This window comes from Malania oleifera, chromosome 12, assembly GCF_029873635.1.
Source record: "Malania oleifera isolate guangnan ecotype guangnan chromosome 12, ASM2987363v1, whole genome shotgun sequence".
Lineage (NCBI taxonomy): Eukaryota > Viridiplantae > Streptophyta > Magnoliopsida > Santalales > Ximeniaceae > Malania > Malania oleifera.
In genome coordinates this window covers 14,862,969-14,887,624 of record NC_080428.1, presented here as the reverse complement: position 1 = coordinate 14,887,624, position 24,656 = coordinate 14,862,969, and the positions used below count along the sequence as shown (strand labels likewise).

The 24,656-nt window shown below is 38.2% G+C and overlaps 1 protein-coding gene across 1 annotated transcript; it reads left to right on the top strand.

The window, feature by feature from the left end:
* Window positions 1-247: 247 nt before the first annotated feature.
* LOC131144320 (metal tolerance protein 9-like) lies at window positions 248-24,205 on the top strand. The gene is made up of 6 exons (XM_058092883.1): window positions 248-587; window positions 20,226-20,338; window positions 21,467-21,712; window positions 22,584-22,664; window positions 23,335-23,565; window positions 23,657-24,205. Exons 1-6 carry the CDS (start codon window positions 389-391, stop codon window positions 24,002-24,004), a joined length of 1,218 nt encoding a protein of 405 aa, XP_057948866.1. The 5' UTR covers window positions 248-388; the 3' UTR covers window positions 24,005-24,205.
* The last annotated feature ends 451 nt before the right edge of the window (window positions 24,206-24,656 follow it).

Below are 24,656 nucleotides of genomic sequence, written 5' to 3'. Positions count from 1 at the left end.
TGCTATGAAGCTATGTATTGGTACAAGACACAAGAGTTGAGTATAGGGCATGCAATCTTCAACCATTTCAAATGTACACTAAATATAGTTTCCATATTTGAAGTAACTTTGAAAATGAGTACTTTCAAACAAACAAGTAAATAGTAATACGAGGAAAACAAGGAAAAAAAATAAGTAATCAATTTTTCGAAACTTGGAAGTGGTGTGAGGTTTCCTAAAAGTATTAATTTTATAGTGTCCCTCCTACGCATTGTAGCATGAACGCGCAGGGAAACTTCCCTCCCCTCCCCTTCCCTTCCCTTCATCCTTAAAAGGTGGAGTTTGTTGCGAGGCACTACTGTAGAGTTTCAATCTCCTAGTTCCCAATCCAACCCACTACCGAAGTCCAATGCCGGCCAACAGAGAAGGAAAAAGAATGGAGAACGGCTTGGCCATTGATTCCGGCGACTACAGACTGGAGCTTCTTTCTCCGGCCACCAACGGCACTGCCGATGCCGCCTCCTGGCGTCTCAATCTCGAAGAGTTCCGTCTTCCGGAGCGTGATTCCGACCCTCCTTTCTCATTCCTTCGCCTTCTTCGCACTCAGAGTATGTTTCCGGTCCCATTCTCTCCGCCAAATACTATTTCATTTATTAGTTCTGTGATGATAAGTACTATTTTCGTGCTGTATATTCTGAGTTCTACGGGGCCCTACGCTGCGAGGACCCCAATGGAGACTGATTAATCAACCCAAACGAGTAAAATTTAGTACAAAAGCGATTCCTACGTTGTTGGTGGGTGTTGGGCTTTGAATGGTTGTTGTTCTATGACTGGATTATGTATTTTTGTTGTTGTGTTGACAAGTGAGCTGACTCGGCTGAGTTACCAATCCACGCGAGCGTGATGTGGGTTGGAATCTTGGGTTTTCATGCTGTTATTTGTGCACAATCCAGGGTTATTTCAGAAGACCAGGTGGAACCCTGATGGTTATTATCTTAAAAAAAAAAAAAAAAAAAAAAACGAAAAAGGAAAAGAACAAGAAAAAGTTCTAACATTCTACCGGAAAAATATCTTGTGTTTGTGTGTCTGTTTTTCAATAATTTTTAAAGAATAAATTGTTATTATTGCTGAAAGATACATAAAATTTAGCAGAAAGAAAGACTGAAAAGACTGACGAGTTGAGTGATGGCTAAGGTGTGTGAGCTATTATCCTTTGTGTGCATTCTGATCAAGTTCTTGGGGAGGTGGTTGCTTTCTGGGAACATCGTATGTAAATTTATGAATTGGGCCTTTCTATTGAAAACTTGCCCTTCTAAATAATTTTTAATTATTTCAGGGAAAGGGGAAAGTTGGAAACTTATAATTAAAATAAATTGAGAAAAATGGCTTGCCAAAAAAAATATATTTCCTTTAATTCAGCACTTAAAAGAGTAGTGTGCTTGTACTTTTGGAAATTAAGTTAGGAAAAATAAAAAAAATTCCCCATTGTTGCAAAAGTAGAATCCAGGATGTGCATATCCTTGACTGAAAATATATATAACTGAGAGTGCAAGAAGTGTGTGATATAAAATTCATAATTTGGAATATACACACAGTTCTTGTAGGTTGTGGTCTAATGTCCAACGCTCTCATCAACTTATCTATCAAAATTATTAGTTAAATAAGTAAAAGCTAAATCCTCATCGATTAAAGTTTTAGAGAATTTTTCTTTCTTTCCTTAATTAGTATATATGTTGTACCAATCATGGTACAGATGTTCTTTCTGGGATTGGGTCTAGCCATATAGCATGGCTAACATGGTTCATCTTGGATTTCACTTAAAAAGAAGTCTTTGCCTTCTTGTTATTTTTTCTTTGCATTTTATGAATCTGCTACCTTTAGTTTGATTTTATCAAACTTTCAAGTACTTCAATATCAGTGCTGCATTATATTCCATTTAAAAAAGGTTAGGTCCTTGTAAAGTTTCCCCTTTGAAGTTTGTCATGGGTGGGCTGTGTTGGTTACAGCTTGATTTATTTTGTCTCTTATGTACCTATCAAAAAAATAGTCCAAATCTTGATAGATTAAAGTTTAGAGACTCTTAGATTATAGTCTAGAAAATCTCTTTTTTGTTAATTATTATATTTTAAACCAGCCATGATGCGGATGTTATTTTTTGGGATTGGGTTTGGCCTTAGAGTATGGGTGGTACGGTTCATCTTGGATTTCAATTAAACAGAAACCTGCCAGCCCTGGTTGTTTATTTTATTTTATTTATTTATTTATTTATTTATTCCTGCATTTTTGAATCTGCTATCTCTAGTTTGCTTTCATCAAATTTTAAAGTACTTCTATCTCATTCCCGAGTACTTCCCATTTAGAAAAAAAGGTTAATCATCCTAAAAGTTCCCTTTAGAATTTGTCATCTTGGGTGTTTCGGTTAGAGCTTTGTTTATTTGTCTGTTATGCACTGTTATTGATCTGAAAGTTAATTAGTTCTTTAAGAGCTCATCAATGTGGCTGTGACAAAACATATCTTTTTCAGGCAAAGTTTTGAATCTTGGTAGGGTGCTTATTTGTTGCTACCTTCAGTGCATTTCAACTTTGCAAATGATGTTTTTTATTGTTTCCTTAGGTGATGCTTGCCATATGAAATATTGAATGTGTCCTTTATTGGCTTAAAACTGCTTTTAGTCTAAAAGTGCACTAAAAGGAAAACATAGTCAGCATAGTGTATAGTCTAAAAGTGCAGATGATTATTTGTTATTATATGACATGATACATGGCGAGTTGAGATAGTAGAGATTCACTTGGTTTCAATTGTTTTCAGTTCAAAGGGGAACCTATGGGAGAATGCATTGCTTAAATTTGGTCACTTTACAATTTGATGCTATTAGCAAACAAAAACAAGTGGCAGCTTGATTTTCCTTTATATAAATGCAAGTATCATCATTGCTAGCAACTGTTTAATCATTTTCTTGTGTAGCAATCCAATAGCAGAGCATTGTCAAAAGACAAACTTATAATAGAAGGCATTTGCCAAAGTGGTTATATTCTCTTCTTGGGAGTCCCTGCCAAGCCTTGTTGTAATGTTCTCATATCAATATTTTACCACTATAATTAGAGCTTCAGAGAAATTAGAGATGTTATTTGGGCAAAATTCTAAGGGGCTGTTTGGAATTAGTATCAACATTTATGAAAATGAAAACTAGAAATGGAAATTTAAAACTAAAACTAGCAACATGTTTGGTTAATATTTCTAAATCTAAAACAGATTAGAAACTTGATTAAACAAATGCTCATTTTTTTCCTTGAAGCAAATAAAAGTTAAAAAATATAATTGAACAAACAAAAGTACAAAATAATACAAATTAAAAAATGCTATATTAAAAATAAAAACTAATATAATTATTGTACTTAATTATTATTTTTCAAAACTCACTTTACAAGAAAAATCTTATTGTACATGACAATTGAAAAATAGTAAAAATATTTTTAGGTTTTATTATTATTTTTACTCGGCCTGTGATGCACTTAATGACCTAATTTTTTCACACACTGTCGGTCCCAGGCTTGGGTAAAGGAGGAGTGTTGCGTTAGGTAGTTGATAGTTAGCATAAAATTTGTCAGATCACCATGATATAAATCCTTACCGAATATTTGTTGTTGTTATTGTTTTATTATTTTTTTTTTAATTTTTTTTTGAAATTTTATAAACTTTTTTTATTTTAATTATATTTTAAATTCCTATGAATTTTATTTTAATTTTAATTAAAAATGTTTCTAAAATGAATGATTTAGTCCAAAAAAAAGTTAATTTTGAACATTAAAATATTTTGGCAATAGGTTGCCAAAACAATTGAAAATCAAAAAATTTGGTTTGTAGTTTTTTTTTTTTTTTCGCAACAGTTTAAAACTAACAAAAAAAAAAAATTAATGACATAAACAAATATATTTTCATAATTTGTTGTTTCACTGTACAAAGACGATACCAAATAGATGCTAATTAATTAAAGGTGAAAGATAATGCATTTGGGTTATATCTTAATAGAAAGAGGCTTCTTGATCCAAACAAGGTGAAGGGTCATAATAGGTTCGAAGCTTTGAAGTTTAAACAAGTCCTTCACAAATAATATTTGGAATTTTGATTTCTCTCTCCAAAGACGGGAAGGGAGATAATGGCCTTCTCAATCCTAAGAAGTTTGAACAAAGCCTTTGTGGGTGCTATTATGGAACTTTAGAGAGGAAAGTACCCAATTTGCAGACTTATTTATTAAATATGTTAAGACTTTCCAAGTGGCCAGATTTGTGCAAATATCATTTTAGAAGCTTGTTTGAGGTTAGCATCAGATATTGGGTGGGTAATTGGAGAAGGAGATTTTGGTTGTGTTCTTGGTATATTGTTGCACTCTCACACCATTGGTCTCCATATATGTTTTCAAATAGAATTAAAAATATGATTTTGGTGCAAGTTAATCAATACTAAGAAATCAAAACATTGGCTTAATCCAATGGAATAATATTCCTCTAGACATGATATCCTTTATTTAGTTTTTGGTTGGTGAGTCACGAGTGGAATTTGACTCACCAGATACACAGGCGGGAGGGTAAAAAGGATACTGTAGTGCACAAGCACTCCTAATTGTGAAATTGCTATCAATCAGTTGGAATGAGATTTGATAAGCCCCTGTCAAGGCAGATTCATTGTGAGGAAATAAATATTAGCAACTAGACAAGATTTACATGCATCTTGCACACCTCGAATTGATTGAGAGACAAGATCCTAGAATGATTGAAAGGGGACAAGACTTACGTGCACTGCACAACATGTATTGACTGAAATGAGGTGAGATTTATTTGAAAAGGAAAACTATTCGTAGGGATACTTACCCATCTCAAACTAGTTTGAGGAAAAAATACTTCACAAGGGGGTTTGTCAAGACCCCCAAGTTGCCAAGTCACTTGGAAAGGAAAACTATCTATGGGGACACTTACCCATCTTAGATTAGTTTGAGGAAAAGTGCTTGACGAGGGGGTTTGTCAAGATTCTATAAGTTGTCAAGTCACTTGGAAAGGAAAACTTCATGGGGATGCTTACCCATCTTGGATTAGTTTACAGAAAGGTGTTTTACAAGAGGATTTTTTTTTTTGGACCCCTAGGTTGTCAAGTCACTTGGAAAGGAAATCTTTCCATGGAGATACTTACCCATCTTGGATCAATTTGAGTAAAAGTGCTCGATGGGGGGGATTTGTCAAGATCCCTAGTTTTCAAATCACTTGGAAAGGAAAATTATCCATGGGCATACTTACCCATCTCGGATCAGTTTGAGAAAAAGTGCTTAACGAAGGGATTTTTCAAGACCCCTAGGTTGGCAAGTCACTTGGAAAGGAAAATTGTCCATGAGGATACTTACCCATCCCAGACTAGTTTGAGGAAAAATTTGCTTGACAAGGGGATTCGTCAAGACCTCTAGGTTGTCATTTGAGATTCATAGCGAGAATTGGTATTTGGAGAAAGCTATGTTGCGAATTTATGTGAAAACCAGGATAGCCTCAACCTGTTGCTTATGATAATCCATGTGTGTGATGAATTCTATGATAAAACTAGAGCAATAGGAAGCGAGAGGAAAATAAAGAATAAAAGCTAGCAAAGAATGAGTTGCTATTGATTTGTATTCAATCTCTGTACAACCCCCTATTTATACAAAGAACTGAGAAACATGTAATTAAAGGAAAATCAATCTGTACGCTCCTTTCCAAAATAAAATGATCTGCCGATTTTTCTCTATAGGAAAGTTTACGTGATTTCAGCCGGAGTGCGGCATTCCTCAACACCCTCCTCAAGTTGGCGTGGATATTTATGACACCTAACTTGTTAAGTATATAATTAAACTGTGTGAATCCAAGAGCTTTGGTAAAAAGATCAGTAGGTTGTTGGATTGTATGCATGTAGACTGTTTGGATGATGTGACTCTGGAGTTTTTCTCGAACCACATGACAGTCTATCTCGATATGCTTGATTTGTTCATGGAACACTGGATTTGAAGCTATATGTATAGCGACCTTGTTGTCACAGTACAAACTGACTGGTTGAGAATGCATTACTTCAAGGTCTAAGAGTAGAGACTTTAGCCAAGTAACCTCACAACATGTGGAGGCCATAAAACTATATTCTACTTCGGCTTAGGAGCGTGAAACTGCTGTTTGTTTCTTGGTCTTCTAGGAAATGGGTTATTTTCTGAGTAAGATGAAATACCTGGTGACCGATCGTCAGGTGTCCTTGCATCGTGCCCAATCTGCATCACAATATGCATAAAGCTGAATTTCACTAGAAGCGGATAGGAAAATTCCTTGACCTAAGGTTTTCTTAAGGTACTGTAAGACCTTGTGTGTTGCATCTAAGTGTGGTATTCGTGGCTTGTCCATAAACTGACTTTGTACATGCACTGAATAAGCTAAATCGGGTCTTGTGATGGTTAGATAAATTATTCTTCCATCAAGTTGCCTATATGACGAAGGATCTGAGATAAGTTTGCTATCACTTTCGTTGAGTGCAAGATTTTGATCCATGGGAAAGTTTCCAGGTTTAGCTCCAAGGAAGCTTGTATCTTCTAATATCTCGAGTGCATACTTCCTTTGAGATAAAAATATTCCCTTTGGCTGAACAAGCCACTTCGATTCCCAGAAAGTATTTGAGAGTTCCAAGATCTTTGAGTTTGAATTGATCGCTTAGGTATTTCTTGACCTCATTGACCTGCTCCAAACTGTTTCTTGCCATGATAATGTCATCCACATGACTAGAATGACAATGAAATTGCCCTCATGGGATTGGACAAATAGTGAATAATCTGCCTTGGATTGTTTGTATCCAGCATCAATGAGAGTGGATGAAAGTTTGGCATACCATTGCCTTGAAGCTTGTTTGAGACCATACAGAGACTTAACGAGCTTGCAAACTCTAGTCTCCCCTTTTAGTCCGAATCCTGAGGGAAGCTATATATAGACTTCTTTATCAGGGTCATCATAGAGAAAAACATTGTTGACATTGAGTTGATGGATGTGCCAATTGCGAGTGGAAGCAAGAGCCAAAATGGTACGGATGGTGGTCATTTTAGTAACCGGAGCAAATGTCTTGGTGTAGTCAATGCCTTCCTGTTGACTGTAGCCCTTGGCAACTAGGCGAGCCTTGTATCGTTCGATGAATCCATCAGATTTGTATTTGATCTTGTATACCCATTTGCAGCCAATGAATTTCTTACCAAGAGGAAGGAGTAAGTTGCCAGTTGTTGTTGAACTCAAGAGCATCAATTTCAGCACACATGTTAGTACACCAGTTGGGATCTATCATGGCTTGAAAAAATAATTGTGGTTCTTTGGCAAGATAGAGAGCTGTGGTGAAGCACGATGAGAAGGAGATAAGCAGGAACAAGATAGAAAATTAGTGAGAGAATAAGGGTTACCTGACAAACGGACCATTGCAGAGTTAGATGATTGAGTGTGCTGAGATGGCAAAACTTGTTCCACATGAAAATCTTGCAAGTTTGTCAATGGCTGAGTAGGACGAATGGATTGTCGGGGTGGTGAAGAAGAGGGTAAAGGATTAGATGAGGATGGAGGAGAGGGAGGCGGTGAAGATGGTGATGAAGGTGGAATGTCACTGATGTCGTCACGAGAAGGAATAGGACAAGGTAGGACAGGTTCCATGGGTTCGGGTGTATATGATGCAAAGGGGAAGGAATCTTCATGAAAGAGGACATCTTGAGACACAAAGAGTTTATGTGTTGCAAGGTTATAAAGTCGGTTGCCCTTTTGACCATATGGATAACTAAGAAAAGCACATCGAGTTGCTCTGGGATCGAACTTAGATGGGTTTTGCGGGTCAGTGGAACAAAGCATAAGCATCCAAAGACTCGTAGATGGCTATATGTAGGTTTGACATTATGAAATCTTTCATAAGGGAGACAAACCACCTAAAACAGGAGAAGGGGTTCGGTTAATGAGATAAGTTGCATCCCCCCAAAAGTGTTTAGGCATATGGGCTTGAAAAATTAATGCACGAGCAACATTAAGAAGGTGATGATGTTTGCGTTCAACTACTCCATTTTGTTGGGGAGTGTTGATGCAACTGGTTTGATGTATAATGCATTTGGGAGCATAGAATGAGGGCATGTCAAATTCAGGCTCATTATCACTTCGGATGATTTTTATGGTGGTGGAGAATTGATTTTCGATAAGGTGGATGAAGGATCGCAAGAGAGAGCGAGTGTCAGATTTATGACGCATTAAGTAAACCCAAGTACAACGGGTATAGTCATCAACAATGGTGAGAAAATAATGTGCATCAGTAGTGGAAGGGACACGATGGTTCCCCCAAATATCAACATGCAATAAGTCAAAAGGTTTAAGAGAAGAAATGGAACTAGATAAAAAAGGTGCACGAGTCTGTTTAACCAATGGACAAATTAAACATGATTCTGAATTGGAACTACAAATTTTTGAGAATTTATTGGAAAGAAAAGACAGATTTTTATTTGACAGATGACCCAAACAACAGTGCCAAAGTTGGGAAGTGGATGTGGATGTAGCCACCTGCCAACAAGCATTCCTAGTGTTGGTGAAGTGGTATAAGCCGTCCCGCTCAGTTTCCAGCTCAATCATCTTCATCAAGCGTAGGTCCTAAATGAAACAAAAATTAGACAAAAAAATAATTAGACAATGATGGATTTTGCATAATTTATGGACATGAACTAAGTTGAAATGAAAATTCGGGACGCAAAGGACATTGTCTAAATAAGATTGGAAGAGAAGTGAACTGATCCAGTATGAGTGTTAAAATATCAACCCCGAATATCTTTGTAAATAAAATACAAATTAGGAAAGTGAGTAATTATGGGAGATTTGATATTATTCAATAGGAAATTGTTTCCTTGTTTAGAATAGGTAATTGTATTATATATTGGATTGTATGTAAGAACAAAATAAAAAAAGAAATATTTTTTCCAATCGTTTCTTCTTTCATGGTATCAGAACTCCTGCCAAAGATGACTCATCTCCATGAAATACTCGGCAACACCTCTCTCGCCTTGCCGCATCTGCCACAATTGGGTCTTGATGTCAAAGATTTGTGAGTAACTTTCGACATCGGAGTACGTCTCACGTACGGCTTCCCAGACCTCCTTCGCCGTCGGCAAAAACAAATAAATTTTTTCGATTGATGGTTGCATCGAATTGACGAGCCAAGCTGTGACCATGGAGTTTTCGGACCTCCAACTTTGCAAGGCTACAGCGTCGGAAGGATCTGGTTTTCTTCGCTCACCGGTAAGGTAACCAAGCTTTCCTTTTCCCTCAATCACCAGTTTCATGGACTGAGCCCATTCACGGAAATTTTTTCCGTTTAGTTTTTCCAATGAGCGTGGAAAGACTGTGTTATCATTCGTACCCCCACCGGACATAACCTTTGAATCGCCGGTGATGTTTGCAGAGGAGGTAGAGCCTCTGCTGTCAGCCATCGTTTAGCTGGGTTTAAGAAACCCTAGCTCTGATCCTTGGCCGGCGACCTCTACCTTCAACCCGAGAAGTCTTCGCAGAGGTCAGGAGGGAAGAGAATAGGAGGCGAGTGATGTTGCGGCCTCAAAATGGATCTGCTAGGCCAGATGCCTCAGCTTTTGCATTAAAAGGCCCAGGAGGACCTAGACAACGACCACAAAGGGGAAAAATATGGTGCGAACATTGCCGAAAAATAGGTCATTCAAAAAATACTTGCTGGGAGATTCATGGAAAACCGGCAGACTAGAAACCGCGACAATACCAAAAAAATTGTGGGTACCAGGCCAGCACTGGCGGATCAACTGACAGATCACAAGGAGAGAACAACGATACCCCGTCCAGCAGTGCATTCAGTTCTGAACAGTTGAATCAATTGTATAAGATGATTTCATCAATGCAAACATCGGGTCAGTCTTCCTCTGGTTCTTTGGCTCATCGAGGTAATCATCTGTCAGCTTTAAAAACCACATCTTGTTACAAATGTCATTGGATAATTGACTCGGGTGCATCCGATCATATGACTGGTTCGTGTCAATATTTTTCATCCTACTCACCATATGCCGGGAATTTGAGGGTAAAAATTGCAGATGGATCTCTCTCACTAGTTGCTGGAAAAGGAAGTATTCACATATCTGATTCCTTAACTTTACAATCAGTCTTACATGTCCCCAAGTTATCGTGCAATATGTTATCTATCAGTCAGTTAACAAAAGACTCGAATTGTTCCGCTAAATTTGTTTCCTCCCATTGTCTTTTTTAGGACCTATCATCGGGGAAGACGATTGGCACTGCTAAAGCGTAGGAGGGACTTTATTACTTTGAGGAGGCAAGTTTGAGTGAACTATGTAATACTGCAATTTGTGATTCTGCATCTACTTCTAGTGTTGGCTTTATGGGAAGTCAGCAGTCAACCCTGTTGCGAGGAATCGTAGCAGTGGGCCCCAGCTCGACAGTGTTTGGCGTGCCAGCCCGTCGGCACCCCTGCTTAGAATTAGTGCAGCCCCTCATGTCCACCCGACGCTTAGTGCGGGGCTCTGTGCTGCCGTTTAAAGGAAAAAGTTGCGCCCCTTCTACCACCAATTGGTTTTAGAAGAACCGGTAACGCTTGATCCTGACAAGTGGTATCAGAGCGAGGTCACAGGTTCGAGCGCTCCTAGGGTAGCTGCTGGGGGGGTGATTGTTGGCTTTATGGGAAGTTAGCAGTCAACCTTGTTGCGAGGGATCGTAGCAGTAGGCCCAGCTCGACAGTGTTTTGCGTGCCAGCCCGTCGGCACCCCTGCTTAGAATTAGTGCAGCCCCTCATGTCCACCTGACGTTTAGTGCGGGGCTCTGCGCTGCCGTTTAAAGGAAAAAGTTGCGCCCCTTCTACCACCAATTGGTTTTAGAAGAATCGGTAGCGCTTGATCCTGACATCTAGAAATAGTGAACTTTTGTTATGGCATTCACGGATGGGTCATCCCAATTTTCAATATTTAAAACGTTTGTTTCCTTCTCTTTGTTCAAATAAAATGGCTTCTGAGTTTCAATGTGAAGTATGTGAGCTTGCTAAACATCGTCGTACTTCTTTTCCATCATCCATATACAAACCATCTCGCCCCATTTGCTTTGTTTCACAGTGATGTATGGGGTCCCTCACGTTCCCTAAATCGCACCAATACAAAATGGTTTGTGACCTTTATTGATGACCATACTCGTCTTTGTTGGGTCTACCTACTGAAAGACAAAACTGAAGTCCGCTCCATTTTCATCAATTTTCATACCATGATTCATACACAATTCTAGACTCATATTCAGATCCTACGTACTAATAATGGTATGGAATATTTCAATATCATCCTGGGAACTTATCTTCAAGATCATGGGATTGTTCATCAAAGTTCTTGTGTGGATACCCCTCAACAAAATGGGGTTGCTGAACGAAAAAATAGACATATACTTGAAGTAGCCCGGGCTTTAATGTTTACGACCCACATGAAACATTATTTTTGAGGCGATGCCATCTTAACAGCCACACATCTCATTAATCGAATGCCAAGTCGAGCACTCTCATTTGTCACTCCTCTTCAGAAATTTCAGGAACACTTTCCTACCTCTCGACTCCCTTCCAGTCTCCCACTGAAAATTTTTGGTTGTATTGCTTTTGTTCATGTCCATGCACACCATCGTGATAAATTGGATCCTCGTGCCATTAAATGTGTCTTCATTGGTTATTCACCTACCCAAAAAAGCTACAAATGCTATGATCCGATCTCAAAACGGCTGTTCGTTAGCCTTGATGTCACTTTTTTTGAAATCACTCCTTATTTCACAAAGCCCTCTCTTCAGGGGGAGAAATGGAGTGAAGATCGGTTCTTTGATCCTTTTACTACTGAATCTACAGTTACTCCAGTTACTTCATTCCCTGACCCATCTATTGAGTCTTCCATTACATTACTTCCTGACTTGCCAAACACAACTGAATACTGACCCTCAAGGGGAGATGCAAGAGAGCAAAACAACGCAGACATACTGGTTTACTCAAGAAAGTCGAAAACAAAGGAGAGGAAGAATCTCATACCTGAGGCACCAAGAGCGTTGGAACCGATGATGGCTTCGAATAATCATGAGCTCTTGACTTATCCTGATCTGGTAATTGAGTCTTCCTCTGATAATTTTGCACCTGATGATATCAATCTACCTATTGCAATTAGAAAACAAACCAGGTCATGTACTCAATATCCTTGGTCGAAATACATGTCTTATAAAAGCTTGTCTACAGGATATCGTGCATTTGTCTCTAATCTTGACAGGATGAAAGTACCAAAAAACATTTAGGAAGCTCTAGAAATACTAGAATGGAGAGAGGCAGTCATGGAAGAAATGTGAGCCCTAGAAAAAAATGGAACTTGGAAGTTGACAGATCTACTGAAAGGGAAGAAGCCAGTAGGTTATAAATGGGTTTTCACAGTGAAATGTAAATCTGATGGAACAGTTGAAAGATATAAAGCCAGACTTGTTGCAAAAGGCTTTACACAGACCTACGACATTGACTATATTGAGACATTTGCACCAGTGACAAACTTAAATACAGTTCGGGTTCTCTTATCTCGGGCAGCCAATTTAGATTGGCCACTACAACAACTTGATATTAAAAATGCTTTCTTAAATGAAGAATTAGAAGAGGAAGTTTACATGACTATACCACCAGGATTCAGTAGCACAGGTGAAGAAAACAGAGTGTGTAAACTAAAGAAATCGTTATATGGCCTCAAACAATCTCCGAGAGCATGGTTTGACAAATTCGCAAAGGTACTAAAGAATCAAGGGTATCGACAAGGGCAATCAGACCATACACTATTCTTCCAACAGTCTGAAGGAGGTAAGAAAACAATTCTAATAGTGTATGTTGATGATATAATCCTTACTGGTGATGATACTGTAGAAATGGAGAGATTGAAGAAGGTTCTGGCTACTGAATTTGAAGTTAAAGACTTGGGACAGATGCGATATTTTTTGGGCATGGAAGTGGCAAGAACGAAAAAGGGGATTAGTGTTTCTCAACGAAAGTATGTTACCGATCTCCTAGTTGAAACTGGCATGCTAGGGTGCAAACCCAGCGAAACCTCGATAGAAGCAGTAAAGAGGGTGGTTGAAGATTGTGAAAAACCAGTAGAAAAGGAGAGGTATCAGAGATTGATTGGCAAACTGATCTACCTATCACATACTAGACCAGATATTGCATTTGCAGTCAGTGTAGTAAGTCAACACATGCATTCACCAAAGGAAGTTCACTTCGATGTTGTATACAAGATCCTTAGATATCTCAAGGGATTCCCAGGAAGAGGACTCTTCTTTAAGAAATGTGAAAGCAAGGAAATAGAGATCTTTACAGATGCAGATTGGGCAGGATCAGTGGAAGATAGAAGGTCCACCACAGGATATTGTGCATTCGTCTGGGGAAATCTCGTGACTTGGAGAAGCAAAAAATAGAATGTGGTGGCTCGTAGTAGTGCTGAAGCTGAATTCACGGCAGTCGCTCAAGGGATTTGTGAAGGATTGTGGTTACGAAAACTATTGGAGGAATTACGGGTACCGGTGAACCCTCCTATCAAACTCTACAGTGACAATAAGGCAGCTATTAGCATCTCTCTTAATCTAGTCCAACATGACAGGACTAAACATGTGGAGGTAGACAGACACTTCATCAAAGAAAAAATTGAAGAAGGAATTATATATATGACTTATGTACCAACCAAGGAACAAACTGTAGATATCCTCACTAAAGGCTTGGGACGACAGAGCTTTGATGATCTTATTAGCAAGTTGGAGATGATTAATATTTATGATCCAACTTGAGGGGGAGTGTTAAAATATTAACCCCGAATATCTTTGTAAATAAAATACAAATTAGGAAAGTGAGTAATTATGGGAGATTTGATATCATTCAATCGGAAATTGTTTCCTTGTTTAGAATAGGTAATTGTATTATATATTGGATTGTATGTAAGAACAAAATAAAAAAAGAAATATTTTTTCCAATCGTTTCTTCTTTCAATGAGTGACGGTGGCATAAGATCCATCCAGTAATTGAATAGTATGACCATGTATTGAGAAAGATTGGGTCAGAGCAGTGGGTGAGCAAACCCTATGATCGGTTGCGCCATTGTCAAGAATCCATAAGAGATCATTATGGGATTTACCTGACAATGAAGATTCGACACTACCTACTTGGTGTGTCATGGATTGATGGGGGAACGGAGTTGTTGAGAATGGCCAGAAGTTGTTGACACTTTTCAAGGGTGAAAGGAAGGTTCTTGGTAGATGGGTTTGAAGAAGCCTAATGAGCGCTATGCTTGGGACCCTGATTGGGTTTAGAGTTATGAGGCCCTGGAGGGAAGCCATGGATGTGGTAGCATTGATCTACAGTATGACCCTCTTTGCCACAGTAAGTACATTTGAGAGACTTCCTTGGTGGACCGGCGCATCCTTCCTTTTGTGGTTGATAGTTGGTGGTGGCTAGAGCAATGCCTTCAATGGATGGTGGAGACAAAATGCTGCGGAGGCGTTCTTCTTGAAGCACAAGGGCATAGGTGCGGTTGAGAGTTGGAAGTGGATCAATTAGAAGTACCTGCCCACGGATTGTAGTGTAGGAATCGTTGAGCCCCATAAAAGACTTCAAAACATGATCTAGTTCTTGTTGTGTGAGTCTCCTTGCGTGCGCTACATGTGCAGGTAGACGTTCCTTGAACTGCGCATAACTCATCCCACAAACTCTTCAATTTGGCAAAGTATGCACTAATTGATAAAGATCCTTGAATAAGATTAGACAATATCTTGTCTAAGCTTGTATAGGCGGGGACCATTGGCTTGGGAGTATCGATCTTTTAGATCGTCTCATGTGGCATGGGCAGTTTCACAATAGATCACACTATTAGAAATCTCTTTCGAAATGGAATTGAGAAGCCAAGACCATAACGTTGCATTGTCTCCATTGTGAGTATTCCGAGGATTTGGAAAATGGTGGAGCTAGCATGCCATCAATGAAGCAAATTTTGTTCTTTGCTTGAAGTGCAAGAATCATCACACGGCTCCGTGTGGAATAATTATCCTTTGTGGGCGGTAGAGAAATTAAAATCAATCCAGAGTGATATGATTGTAGGAGACATAAGTGATGATTGGGATCATTATATTTTTCCACCTTGATTGCCTTTTTAGTCATGAGCAGTGAACCATTTTTTTTTTTTGAAATACGGACCGGGTTTGGATTGGACCGGACCGGGGTGTGGTCTGAATCGGGGGCGCGGATCAGCCTAGGCGTAGGTTGGATCTAGGACGTCTTGGAGCTGTGACTTGAACTTGGGGCGTGGCTTGGACCTGTGACACGGATCTGATTTGGGAAGCGGATCTAGGCTTCAAATCAGAATCTATGAAGAGAAATAGAATCCGACCCAAAAAAAAAATAAACTGCTTTGGATTGGGCTTTTGAAAACAGAATATTGTGAAGCCCAAGAAAATAGCCTAAATCTAATTTTTGTCAACCTTTGAACAGAAAGAGAATGTGTAGGTTGTGCAACTCAACTGTTTGACAAAATGCCCAATGAAAATAGAAATTAAATTGGACAGGTTGATCGAACCAAGTGGAAAAGAAATAGCATCAAAATAATCCCACAATCAAGAGTAGCAGAATTTTGGAAAATAAAACTCACATTCAATGTTTGACAATAATGTTGATGTGAGAGAAGATGCAAAAATAAAGAAGCAAGCTCTGCTTTGTGGTATTCAAAGACAGAGGGATAGAACTTAAGGAGAATTATCCTCAAACAAGAATTGTACCTCTCAAGGATCGATTTGCTCAGATATCATGATAAAACCTAGAGCAAAAGGAAGTGAGAGGAAAATAAAGAATAAAAGATAGCAAAGAATGAGTTGCTATTGATTTGTATTCAAAGAATGAGTTGCTATTGATTTGTATTCAATCTCTGTACAACCCCCTATTTATACAAAAAACTGGGGAATGTGTTATTAAAGGAAAATAAATATGCACGCTCCTTTCCAAAATAAAATGATCTGGTGATTTTTCTTTTTAGGAAAGTTTACATGATTTCAACCGAAGTGCGGCATTCCTCAACATTCTATCTGTACCTGTTGTGAAAAACGAATGCACAGCGGAAATAAAAACGATCTTACAACGCAGCACTCAACAGTGGAAATACAAAACAACACAATCATGCATATTATATGAAAGCAATAACAAAGACACAACGAATTACGTGGTTTGGCAATGCCTACATCCACGGGAGCAATCAGCAGTAATTTTTTATTATCTTGTGTCAAAGACACAAGCAACCTTACAAATACATCATATATAACGTATATATAAAGTTCCTGGAGGTTTTCCCTCCAAACCCCAACCAACTTAACATGCCTATTCAAAATTTGAAAATCTGCACAGGGTTCCTGAGCCAAACCGTCGACGGTTTGGAGACACACCCGTCAACGGTTTCAGACAGAGTAAATTCTTTCTGAAACTAGGCCAAACCGTCGATAGTTTCCCTTGGCTAACTCCAGCATCTTGATTTCCATGATGTTTTCTCTTTGTGCATACCTTCCACTTAAGTATGTGAGTCACATATCACAACAATCTCCACTTTGACGAACACATATCACAACAATCTCCACTTTGGTGAACATACGCCCCTTAGGAGAAACTGAAAACATAAACTCGCTGCTCCACCTTGACCTTGGGACTTTAGGTTGGGATCGTCTCTCTTCTAGCAATTGGAGACAAAAAACAAGTCCAAGCAACGCTTGAACTTGTCCGTGACAGCTTTGACTACTGCCAAATACCTCGATTCAGTTGTAAATAGACTCAGTTGTAAATAGTGCAACTTGAGACTAAATCCTAGACTTCCAACAAGTGGGTCTTCCCATAACGGTGAACATAAATTCTGTTGTAAACCTTCTATCATCAAAGCCCTTTGCGTTGTCTGCAACAACAAATCTTACTACTAACGGACTACTCTCTTGTCTGCCGAAACATCCCATTGCACCATCATAGGGGACTTTTGACATATCTTGGACATCACCGTCTGTCCTTGGGAAGTGAGCGGTAGACATTTTATATTGATTCTCCACAAAACCATCCTGAGACGACAAACAAAATCTCCTTGCAGTTCTGTCTACAAAGCCACTTCGAGATAACCCCAATTTCCTTGCAGCTATGTCTTTGTGAATCTTCAAACCAAGATTTTTCTTGGCCGTACCCAAATTCTTCATGTCAAAACCTTTCAATAGAGTTCCCAATTGATTAGTCTCAGTCAAAGTCTTCCCAGCAAATAACATGTTATCCACAAACAACGAAAACATCACTCTTTTGCATCCTATCACCCTCTTCCATCCTAGAAGTTCCACCAACTTCCACATATAGTTCATATACAATGTCTTCTCTCCTCCAACATAAAATCATCTATCTATTTTTCTCTTTGTTGTGCATTGTATCTTGAAAAATAGTAGGAACCTTGCTGGTAGAAATGAATACATAAAACATCAGAACATCAAATTTATACCTGAGTGGTGGCCTGATAGTGCATCCGGGCCCGTTGTTTTCTTGCTGGTATCCCGAGTTATAACTCCCTGCATTATGAACAATGCCATCTCTGCCTTGAGTCTGTAATTCCACCTGCATCACATGTTCATTGCTGCTGCAGTTTTCTAGTATTTGTTTTTCTTCCTTTACCGAAGTACGTTGCACCATGGCTTTTTCACCAAAAATCATGTCTCCACTAATTACTAACTTGTATGTCATTGGATCATCCAGCTTGAACCCACCTTTCTTATACCACAGAAAGATGTACTGTTCGGACGTTACATAAAGCCTAGATCTCATCTCACTAGAAATGTGCACCTGTGGACATCTACTCAAACCAGAGTAGTCTACTGCAAAACTTGCCCATAATTTTCTTGCAACTCTCTCATCTAGTGACACCTTTGGTGATCAGTTAAACGACAAACGTGCCATACTCACTGACTTCACCAAGAAGTTCCATACAAGCCCTGCATATAACCTGCATTCTCACAAAACTCCTTGAACAAAACCAGCGTATTCAGTCCCAATGTCTGCCCCAAAAAACTCTCCCCTGGTCTAGTTTTCCACCTCTGCCACAAGTTAAACTTGGCAAACATTTCTGATTTATTCCGCATGAGGTATACCAAGACCTTTCGTGATAAACCCACAAAATACATATGTCCACCCCGTGATGCTATCTTCACCGGTCCCCAAACATCTGAATAAATGTAGTCATTCATATCCCCTAGCCGCATATGCCATAGAACGTTTGACTTAGATTCTACAGTTGTAGCTCCACCTACAATTGTAATACCCTGCAGTGCATAGATATGTTCCGCTAACTTTTATCCTTTCATCACCATCAACTCGCTTTCACACACTTTTATTATTCCACTTTTAGACTTGTAACTATACTCGTTACAATCTAAAGTACCCAATGAAATCACATTCTTCTGTAGATCCGGTACATGCCTTACATCACATAAATATCTCACAATACCATCATACATCTTAATTCTGATATTTCCTATTCCAATTATTTTGTATACAACATCATTTCTCATTTTAATATAACCAGAATTATCTGACCTGTAGGTGTTGAGCTAATTTCTATTTGTTGTCATGTGATAAGAACATTCGAAATCTAGGATCCAAGAATCCATGAGGCTTTCTGAACCCTATGAAACATATATCATATCATCATCATTGCTCTCTGAGTCTCCTTCCATTACATATGCAAATTTTGACGAACTCTCTTGATTTTCAGCACTCCCCTTCTTCCACTTTGGATATTCCGGTTTTATGTGCCCAATTTTACTGCACCTAAAACACCTTATGTCCTTCCTGGATCCGCTCCGGGACTTCACTACAAGCCCTTCACCATGTGAAATTTCATCATTGGTCATTTTTCTTTTATGAAAATCGAGCAATGCACTTGTTAGCTCTTCCAAGTTCAGGCTTTCTTTGCCCTATGCTAGAGTAGTAACCAAATTCTCATACGTGTGAGATGCAGGTAGGGAATTCAATGGCATCAATGCCTTGTATTCCTCTTCGAACTTCACATCAAATCACTTACAATCTGATTGAATGCGTTGATGTGTTGGTTCAAATTCGAACCCTCTACCATCTTAAGCCAATACAATCTTTGCAAAAGAAATAACTTGTTCGATAAAGACTTAGACATATACTGGCTTTCTAGTTTCCGCCAAACTATTGTCGGAGAATCCTCATCCATGACGTGATACAACACATCATCAGCCAAACAAAGTCGGATGGTTGATACTACCTTTGCCTCCAATTCATTCCAACTTGCCTCATCCATGCTTTCCGGTTGAACTCCGTATAAAGCCTTCACCATACCTTGCTGTACTAACAAATCCTTCACCCTTCTTTGCCATAAATCGAAGTTTCCCGTTCCATCAAACTTGACAACATCGAACTTTGCAGAAGAAGTTCCAGAAGCCATTACAACAATGCTCTGATACCAATTTGTTGTGAAAAAAGAATGCACAACGGAAATAAAAACTATCTTACAATGCAGCACTCAATGGTGAAAATGCAAAACAACACAATCACGCGAATTATATGAAAGCAATAACAAAGACAACAAATTACGTGGTTCGAAAATGCCTATGTTTACGAGAGCAAATCGGCAGTAATTTCTTACTATCTTATGTCAAAGACACGAACAACCTTACAAATACATCATATACAACGTATATATAAAGTTCCCGGAGGCTTTCCTTCCAAACCCCAACCAGCTTAACGTCCCTATTCAAAATTTGAAAATCTACGCTGGGTTCCCAAGCCAAACCGTTGACGATTTGGAGACATACCGTCGACGGTTTTAGACAGTGAGTAAAATCTTTTTGAAACTAGGCCAAACTGTTGACAGTCATAGGGCTACCATTGACGGTTTCCCTCAGTATGTGAGCCACATATCACAACAGTACCAAACCTTGAAATAAATTTTCTCCCATGATATCTTGTTCTTTCTACACCAAGAAAGTCTACATGAAAGACTTATTAGGTCATTTTCATTCAGAGTGCCTACCTCCTCACCACCCACTTCCAGCCCATCCTTTCTGAGAAGGGAACACTTCCTTGAGTTCAATAATACAATTCTTTTTCCTTGGTATGGGACTTGAAGTAATATTTCTTTCTTTGTTTAATGTAGGGAAACAATGCAAGATTGCAGAATACTACAAGAAGCAGGAGAGGCTGCTTGAAGGATTCAATGAGATGGAGACAGTGAATGAAATGGGATGCTTGCCTGAAAGTCAAACAGAGGTTGATTGTTCAGCTATTTCTTCAATTTCATAGTTCAATGAGTTTTCATTATATCCATGGGATTTAGATTTGTTTTCCAATTTGATTTGGGAAATGAGGTAGGCTGGAAAAGGATCGAGGAAAGGCAAGTTTAATGATTGAACTTTATTTATTTTTTTGTATTTTCAATTGTTAATGTAGCATTTATTGTATTGGCAAAGTCATATTTTTAACTTCCAGGGACTGAGGTGTAATTTTCTTATTTTAGTCATGGGTTGGTTTTAGAAGTTCCTTGCTTCCCAAGCAAATTGAGTAATTTAAAGTCCTAGTTGGATTGGTAATTGTCTAGTTCATAAATGGAGCATAATCTTTTGATCTTCTTCTTCTTCTTCTTCTATCCTGAATTTTAAGTTGATTATTTTGACTTCCTGACACAGGATATAATATATATTAAGGGAAATCTGCTTATGTGGCTTACATGGGCTTGGGTTAGGAAATATAAAGGATTTTAGGGTTTGCGATTATGGTAGAAAAAGATCAAGGTGGGTGAACTAGAGCTATATTTAGTTTGAATTTAATGACAAGAATGCTGGAACAGAGAACAGGTGGGTGGAAATTCTGGCAGCCAGAAGACTAGAGTTTTATTAATCTTCTGGCGGTTAGGATGTTAGTATTTTGTGATTGTAAATGGAGGAAAATATCTTGGGATTTGAGAATATTTTAGGGTCTTAAGGCTTTTATTTCATAAAAGGATGGAGTAGTGATTCGGGTTGCAGAGAGTAGGAAAGGGAAGTTTTTGTTGCTGGTACTAAAGCATGCATGTCAAGATTTTCATGCTCCTGGTTTCAAATGGAAACTCCTGGAGCAAAAAGTCGGCAATATGTGATTTTGGCTTTCTTAGGGAAACTAAAGAATAGCATGGACTAATAAATACTGTGGCTGTTTCTCATCACACTTTAATGGCCACATAATCCTTGCCAGTGAAAAATCTATCAACGCGTTCATTTTCATTTGATTCCTTAAAATTTAATTATTTTTAGAAGAATAAATATTTGTTGTCAAATATCTGGTAAAAAACCTTTTTTTTTTTGTTGCGTATTGAATACGGTTTGTGTTATTTTGTCTTTACTGGCATTTTTCTCTTTTCAGGATGAAATGAAGCAGCTTGCTAGGAATGAGAAGATGGCAATTTATGCATCAAACGTAGCCAATTTATTTCTTTTCACGGCTAAAGTTTATGCTTCTATTGAGAGCAAGTCATTGGCTGTTATTGCTTCGACCATGGATTCCCTATTGGATCTCTTATCAGGATTTATTCTGTGGTTCACTGCCTATGCCATGAAAACCCCAAACCATTATCGCTATCCTATTGGAAAGAAGCGAATGCAGCCAGTGGTAAGTTGTTCAATTTTCCACATGAAAAAATTTCAATTTTGTTTGAACTTCTGTGGGTATGTTTTGCATCCAAATTTATTCAGGTAATCTCTTTCAGGTTCCAATATTCATTGATTTTTGTTATGCATTCCTGCATGCTCTTTTCCCTGTTGGCCATATTATTAATTCAGGTGGCACTGTTTTTTTGTTTTGCATTATAATTTAAGGCTGAACTTGGTTGAACTTACCAAACTTGTCATGATCTCTGTTTTGTATAATTTCAAAATTATGCAGAATTTTACAGTTACATTATAATCTATTTGGTTGATGGGAATCATGTGGAAATAAAATTTTGAATTTTACATTAATATGCCTTGTATGAATTTTTTTCCCACCCAGTAACTTAAGGGGGCGGTAGAGAAATGCTATATCTACAGCTAGAAGCCATGGAATGCTAACAACATTTTGTAACAATCCAAGAAGCTTTCAAATGAATATTATTCTAATTTAAAAATTCCTTTACAAAAGCCATGCAATAAATTGCTACTTGTGCGAAATTAGAATGAGAAGTCATGATCTTCTGTGGACATTGTGGTCTATCAGGTGTATGGAAAAATATTGGGTTTGCAAATGTGTTTTGACGAGTGTGTTGTGAATTAGAAGAGTGATCAACGATTCCGGGTAAACATGCACAAGGCATGTTGCTAAATTTTGTCACTCATTAGCAGGGCTATCTTTGCAACTGTATATTGTATATGGTACAGTATTATTTATTTCCTATCAAAATTATTTTACAACATTAATTTTTTTTTCATTTTTTGTTTTTTTTGTTTTTTGTTTTTTTGTTTTTTTAAATATCAAAATCTTGTACTAATCAGGCTTAAGCATGCAGGGTATCATTGTTTTTGCTTCAGTAATGGCGACTCTTGGATTACAAATATTGCTCGAGTCTACTCGGCAATTCATTACAAAGGTAATTTGACCTTGTTCTTATTCTGTGCGGCCCAGAAAGGATCAGATGAACCCAAAATCAAGTAAATGCCAGTATTGAACATTGCAGAATATGATAATGGGTCTGGATGTATTGGATGTGTCTAGTGAGGCAAATTCCCAAGTTCCCAACTTATGCTCAATAAAAAGAGGTGTTCTTAGTTTGCTTGAAGTTTCCTAGGGTGTGGACATTTACACCAACTCATCATTTTACACGGGGGTGGAGCAAACTTGCAATTTAGTTAGACCACTGTTTTGTGCAAAGAAATTAAAAAGTCTACAAGATGTACCCAGGATGCTGCTCTGGTCTGTCCCTGTATCTCTAACTATAAATGGTGAAAAACCTGTCATAAAATAAATACTGACCTTTAATGTCCTTTATTTCATAGTTTATGGTGATTAATAATTTTGTTTTTAAAAGGGCTTTATTTTTTCAAGCTATATAATTCTGAGATTAAATTACAAAATTGCACTTCCACTAAAATGGGTAGCACATTCACAGAAGTCGGTCCGCTGAATAAATGGCATCAGCCATGAATCTGTCATTTAGGAAGAACTTAGGAGACAGCAAATAGTTACAGAGAATGGACAGCTTTTATAAAAATTTCATTTATCTAATCAGTTTTTTAATTGCTGTTCTGTTCCATATATAGTCTAGGCCAGACATGAGTCCTGAGAATGAAAGATGGATGATTGGCATTATGGTTGGGGTCACAGTAGTGAAGTTTCTGCTCATGCTGTACTGTCGAAGATTCAAGAATGAGATTGTTAGAGCCTATGCTAAAGATCATTTATTCGATGTCGTTACTAATTCAATTGGTCTAGCAGCAGCTGCTCTGGCTGTCAGATTCTACTGGTGGATGGATCCAACTGGGGCGATAATAGTAAGTGCATTGTTAGGCTCAGTCCTTTGTTCAAGTTTTTAGTGTGTAGTTCAAATCTTAAGATGATATTAATAAAACCTGTAAAATGCAGATAGCAGTATATACAATTAGTACCTGGACAAGGACAGTGTTTGAGAATGTATGGTCACTGATTGGAAGGACGGCCCCTCCAGACTACGTAGCCAAGCTTACATATCTTATATGGAATCACCATAAGGAGATCAAGCACATTGACACGGTTAGAGCATATACTTTGGGTTCTCATTACTTTGTGGAAGTTGACATAGTGTTACCAGAAGAGATGATCCTGGGCCACGCACATAATATCGGTGAGACGCTCCAAGAAAAGCTCGAGCAACTTCCTGAAGTCGAACGAGCATTTGTACACATAGATTTTGAGTATAGTCACAGGCCAGAACACAAGATCAGAGTAAAATGACAATTTTCATGGTGGTAATGACCAGAGATTGGTCTTTTTCCCATTCAAGTTTCCTAAAATATTTTGCTTCCTTTGTTTGCTTTTGGAGATCACTTCACCTTCAAATACAATTTAGCAGGCTGACATATTGGTAAATTGTAATACATTATTGGGAAGTTGACTTAGCTGCCCGTGAAAAAAGAAAAGCCTTATTGATTTCAAGTGATGTTATCTATTCCTCTTATGTTTGCTTTATTAGACATTTACTGCCATTGTGTTGCACATGGATATGCCCTATCGTGTATAGGAGATAGATAGGGTATCCTGTGGTATGCATGTGTTTCTGAGTAAACAGTATATTTGAGGTATCGAATAATGCACATCCTCTACAGATTCTCGACAACAAAAACTAATATAAATACCTGATTAGTGCATAGTTTTCCCCTTTCCAGTAAATTATGGAATCCGAAGGACTCAATTCTCTTACTTGGAGAACATCACCACCGACCTCATTTTATCACTTATCTGAAGAAGCTTTAAAAAGTACCCCATTAAATACACGTACACCTAAATTTCTTAATGGCCAAGCTTTACTTATCCTCTCGCAGTAAAGGTGCAAAGAATCACATATATATATATATATATACTCTTTTGAGGCGTTACAGTGGGATTC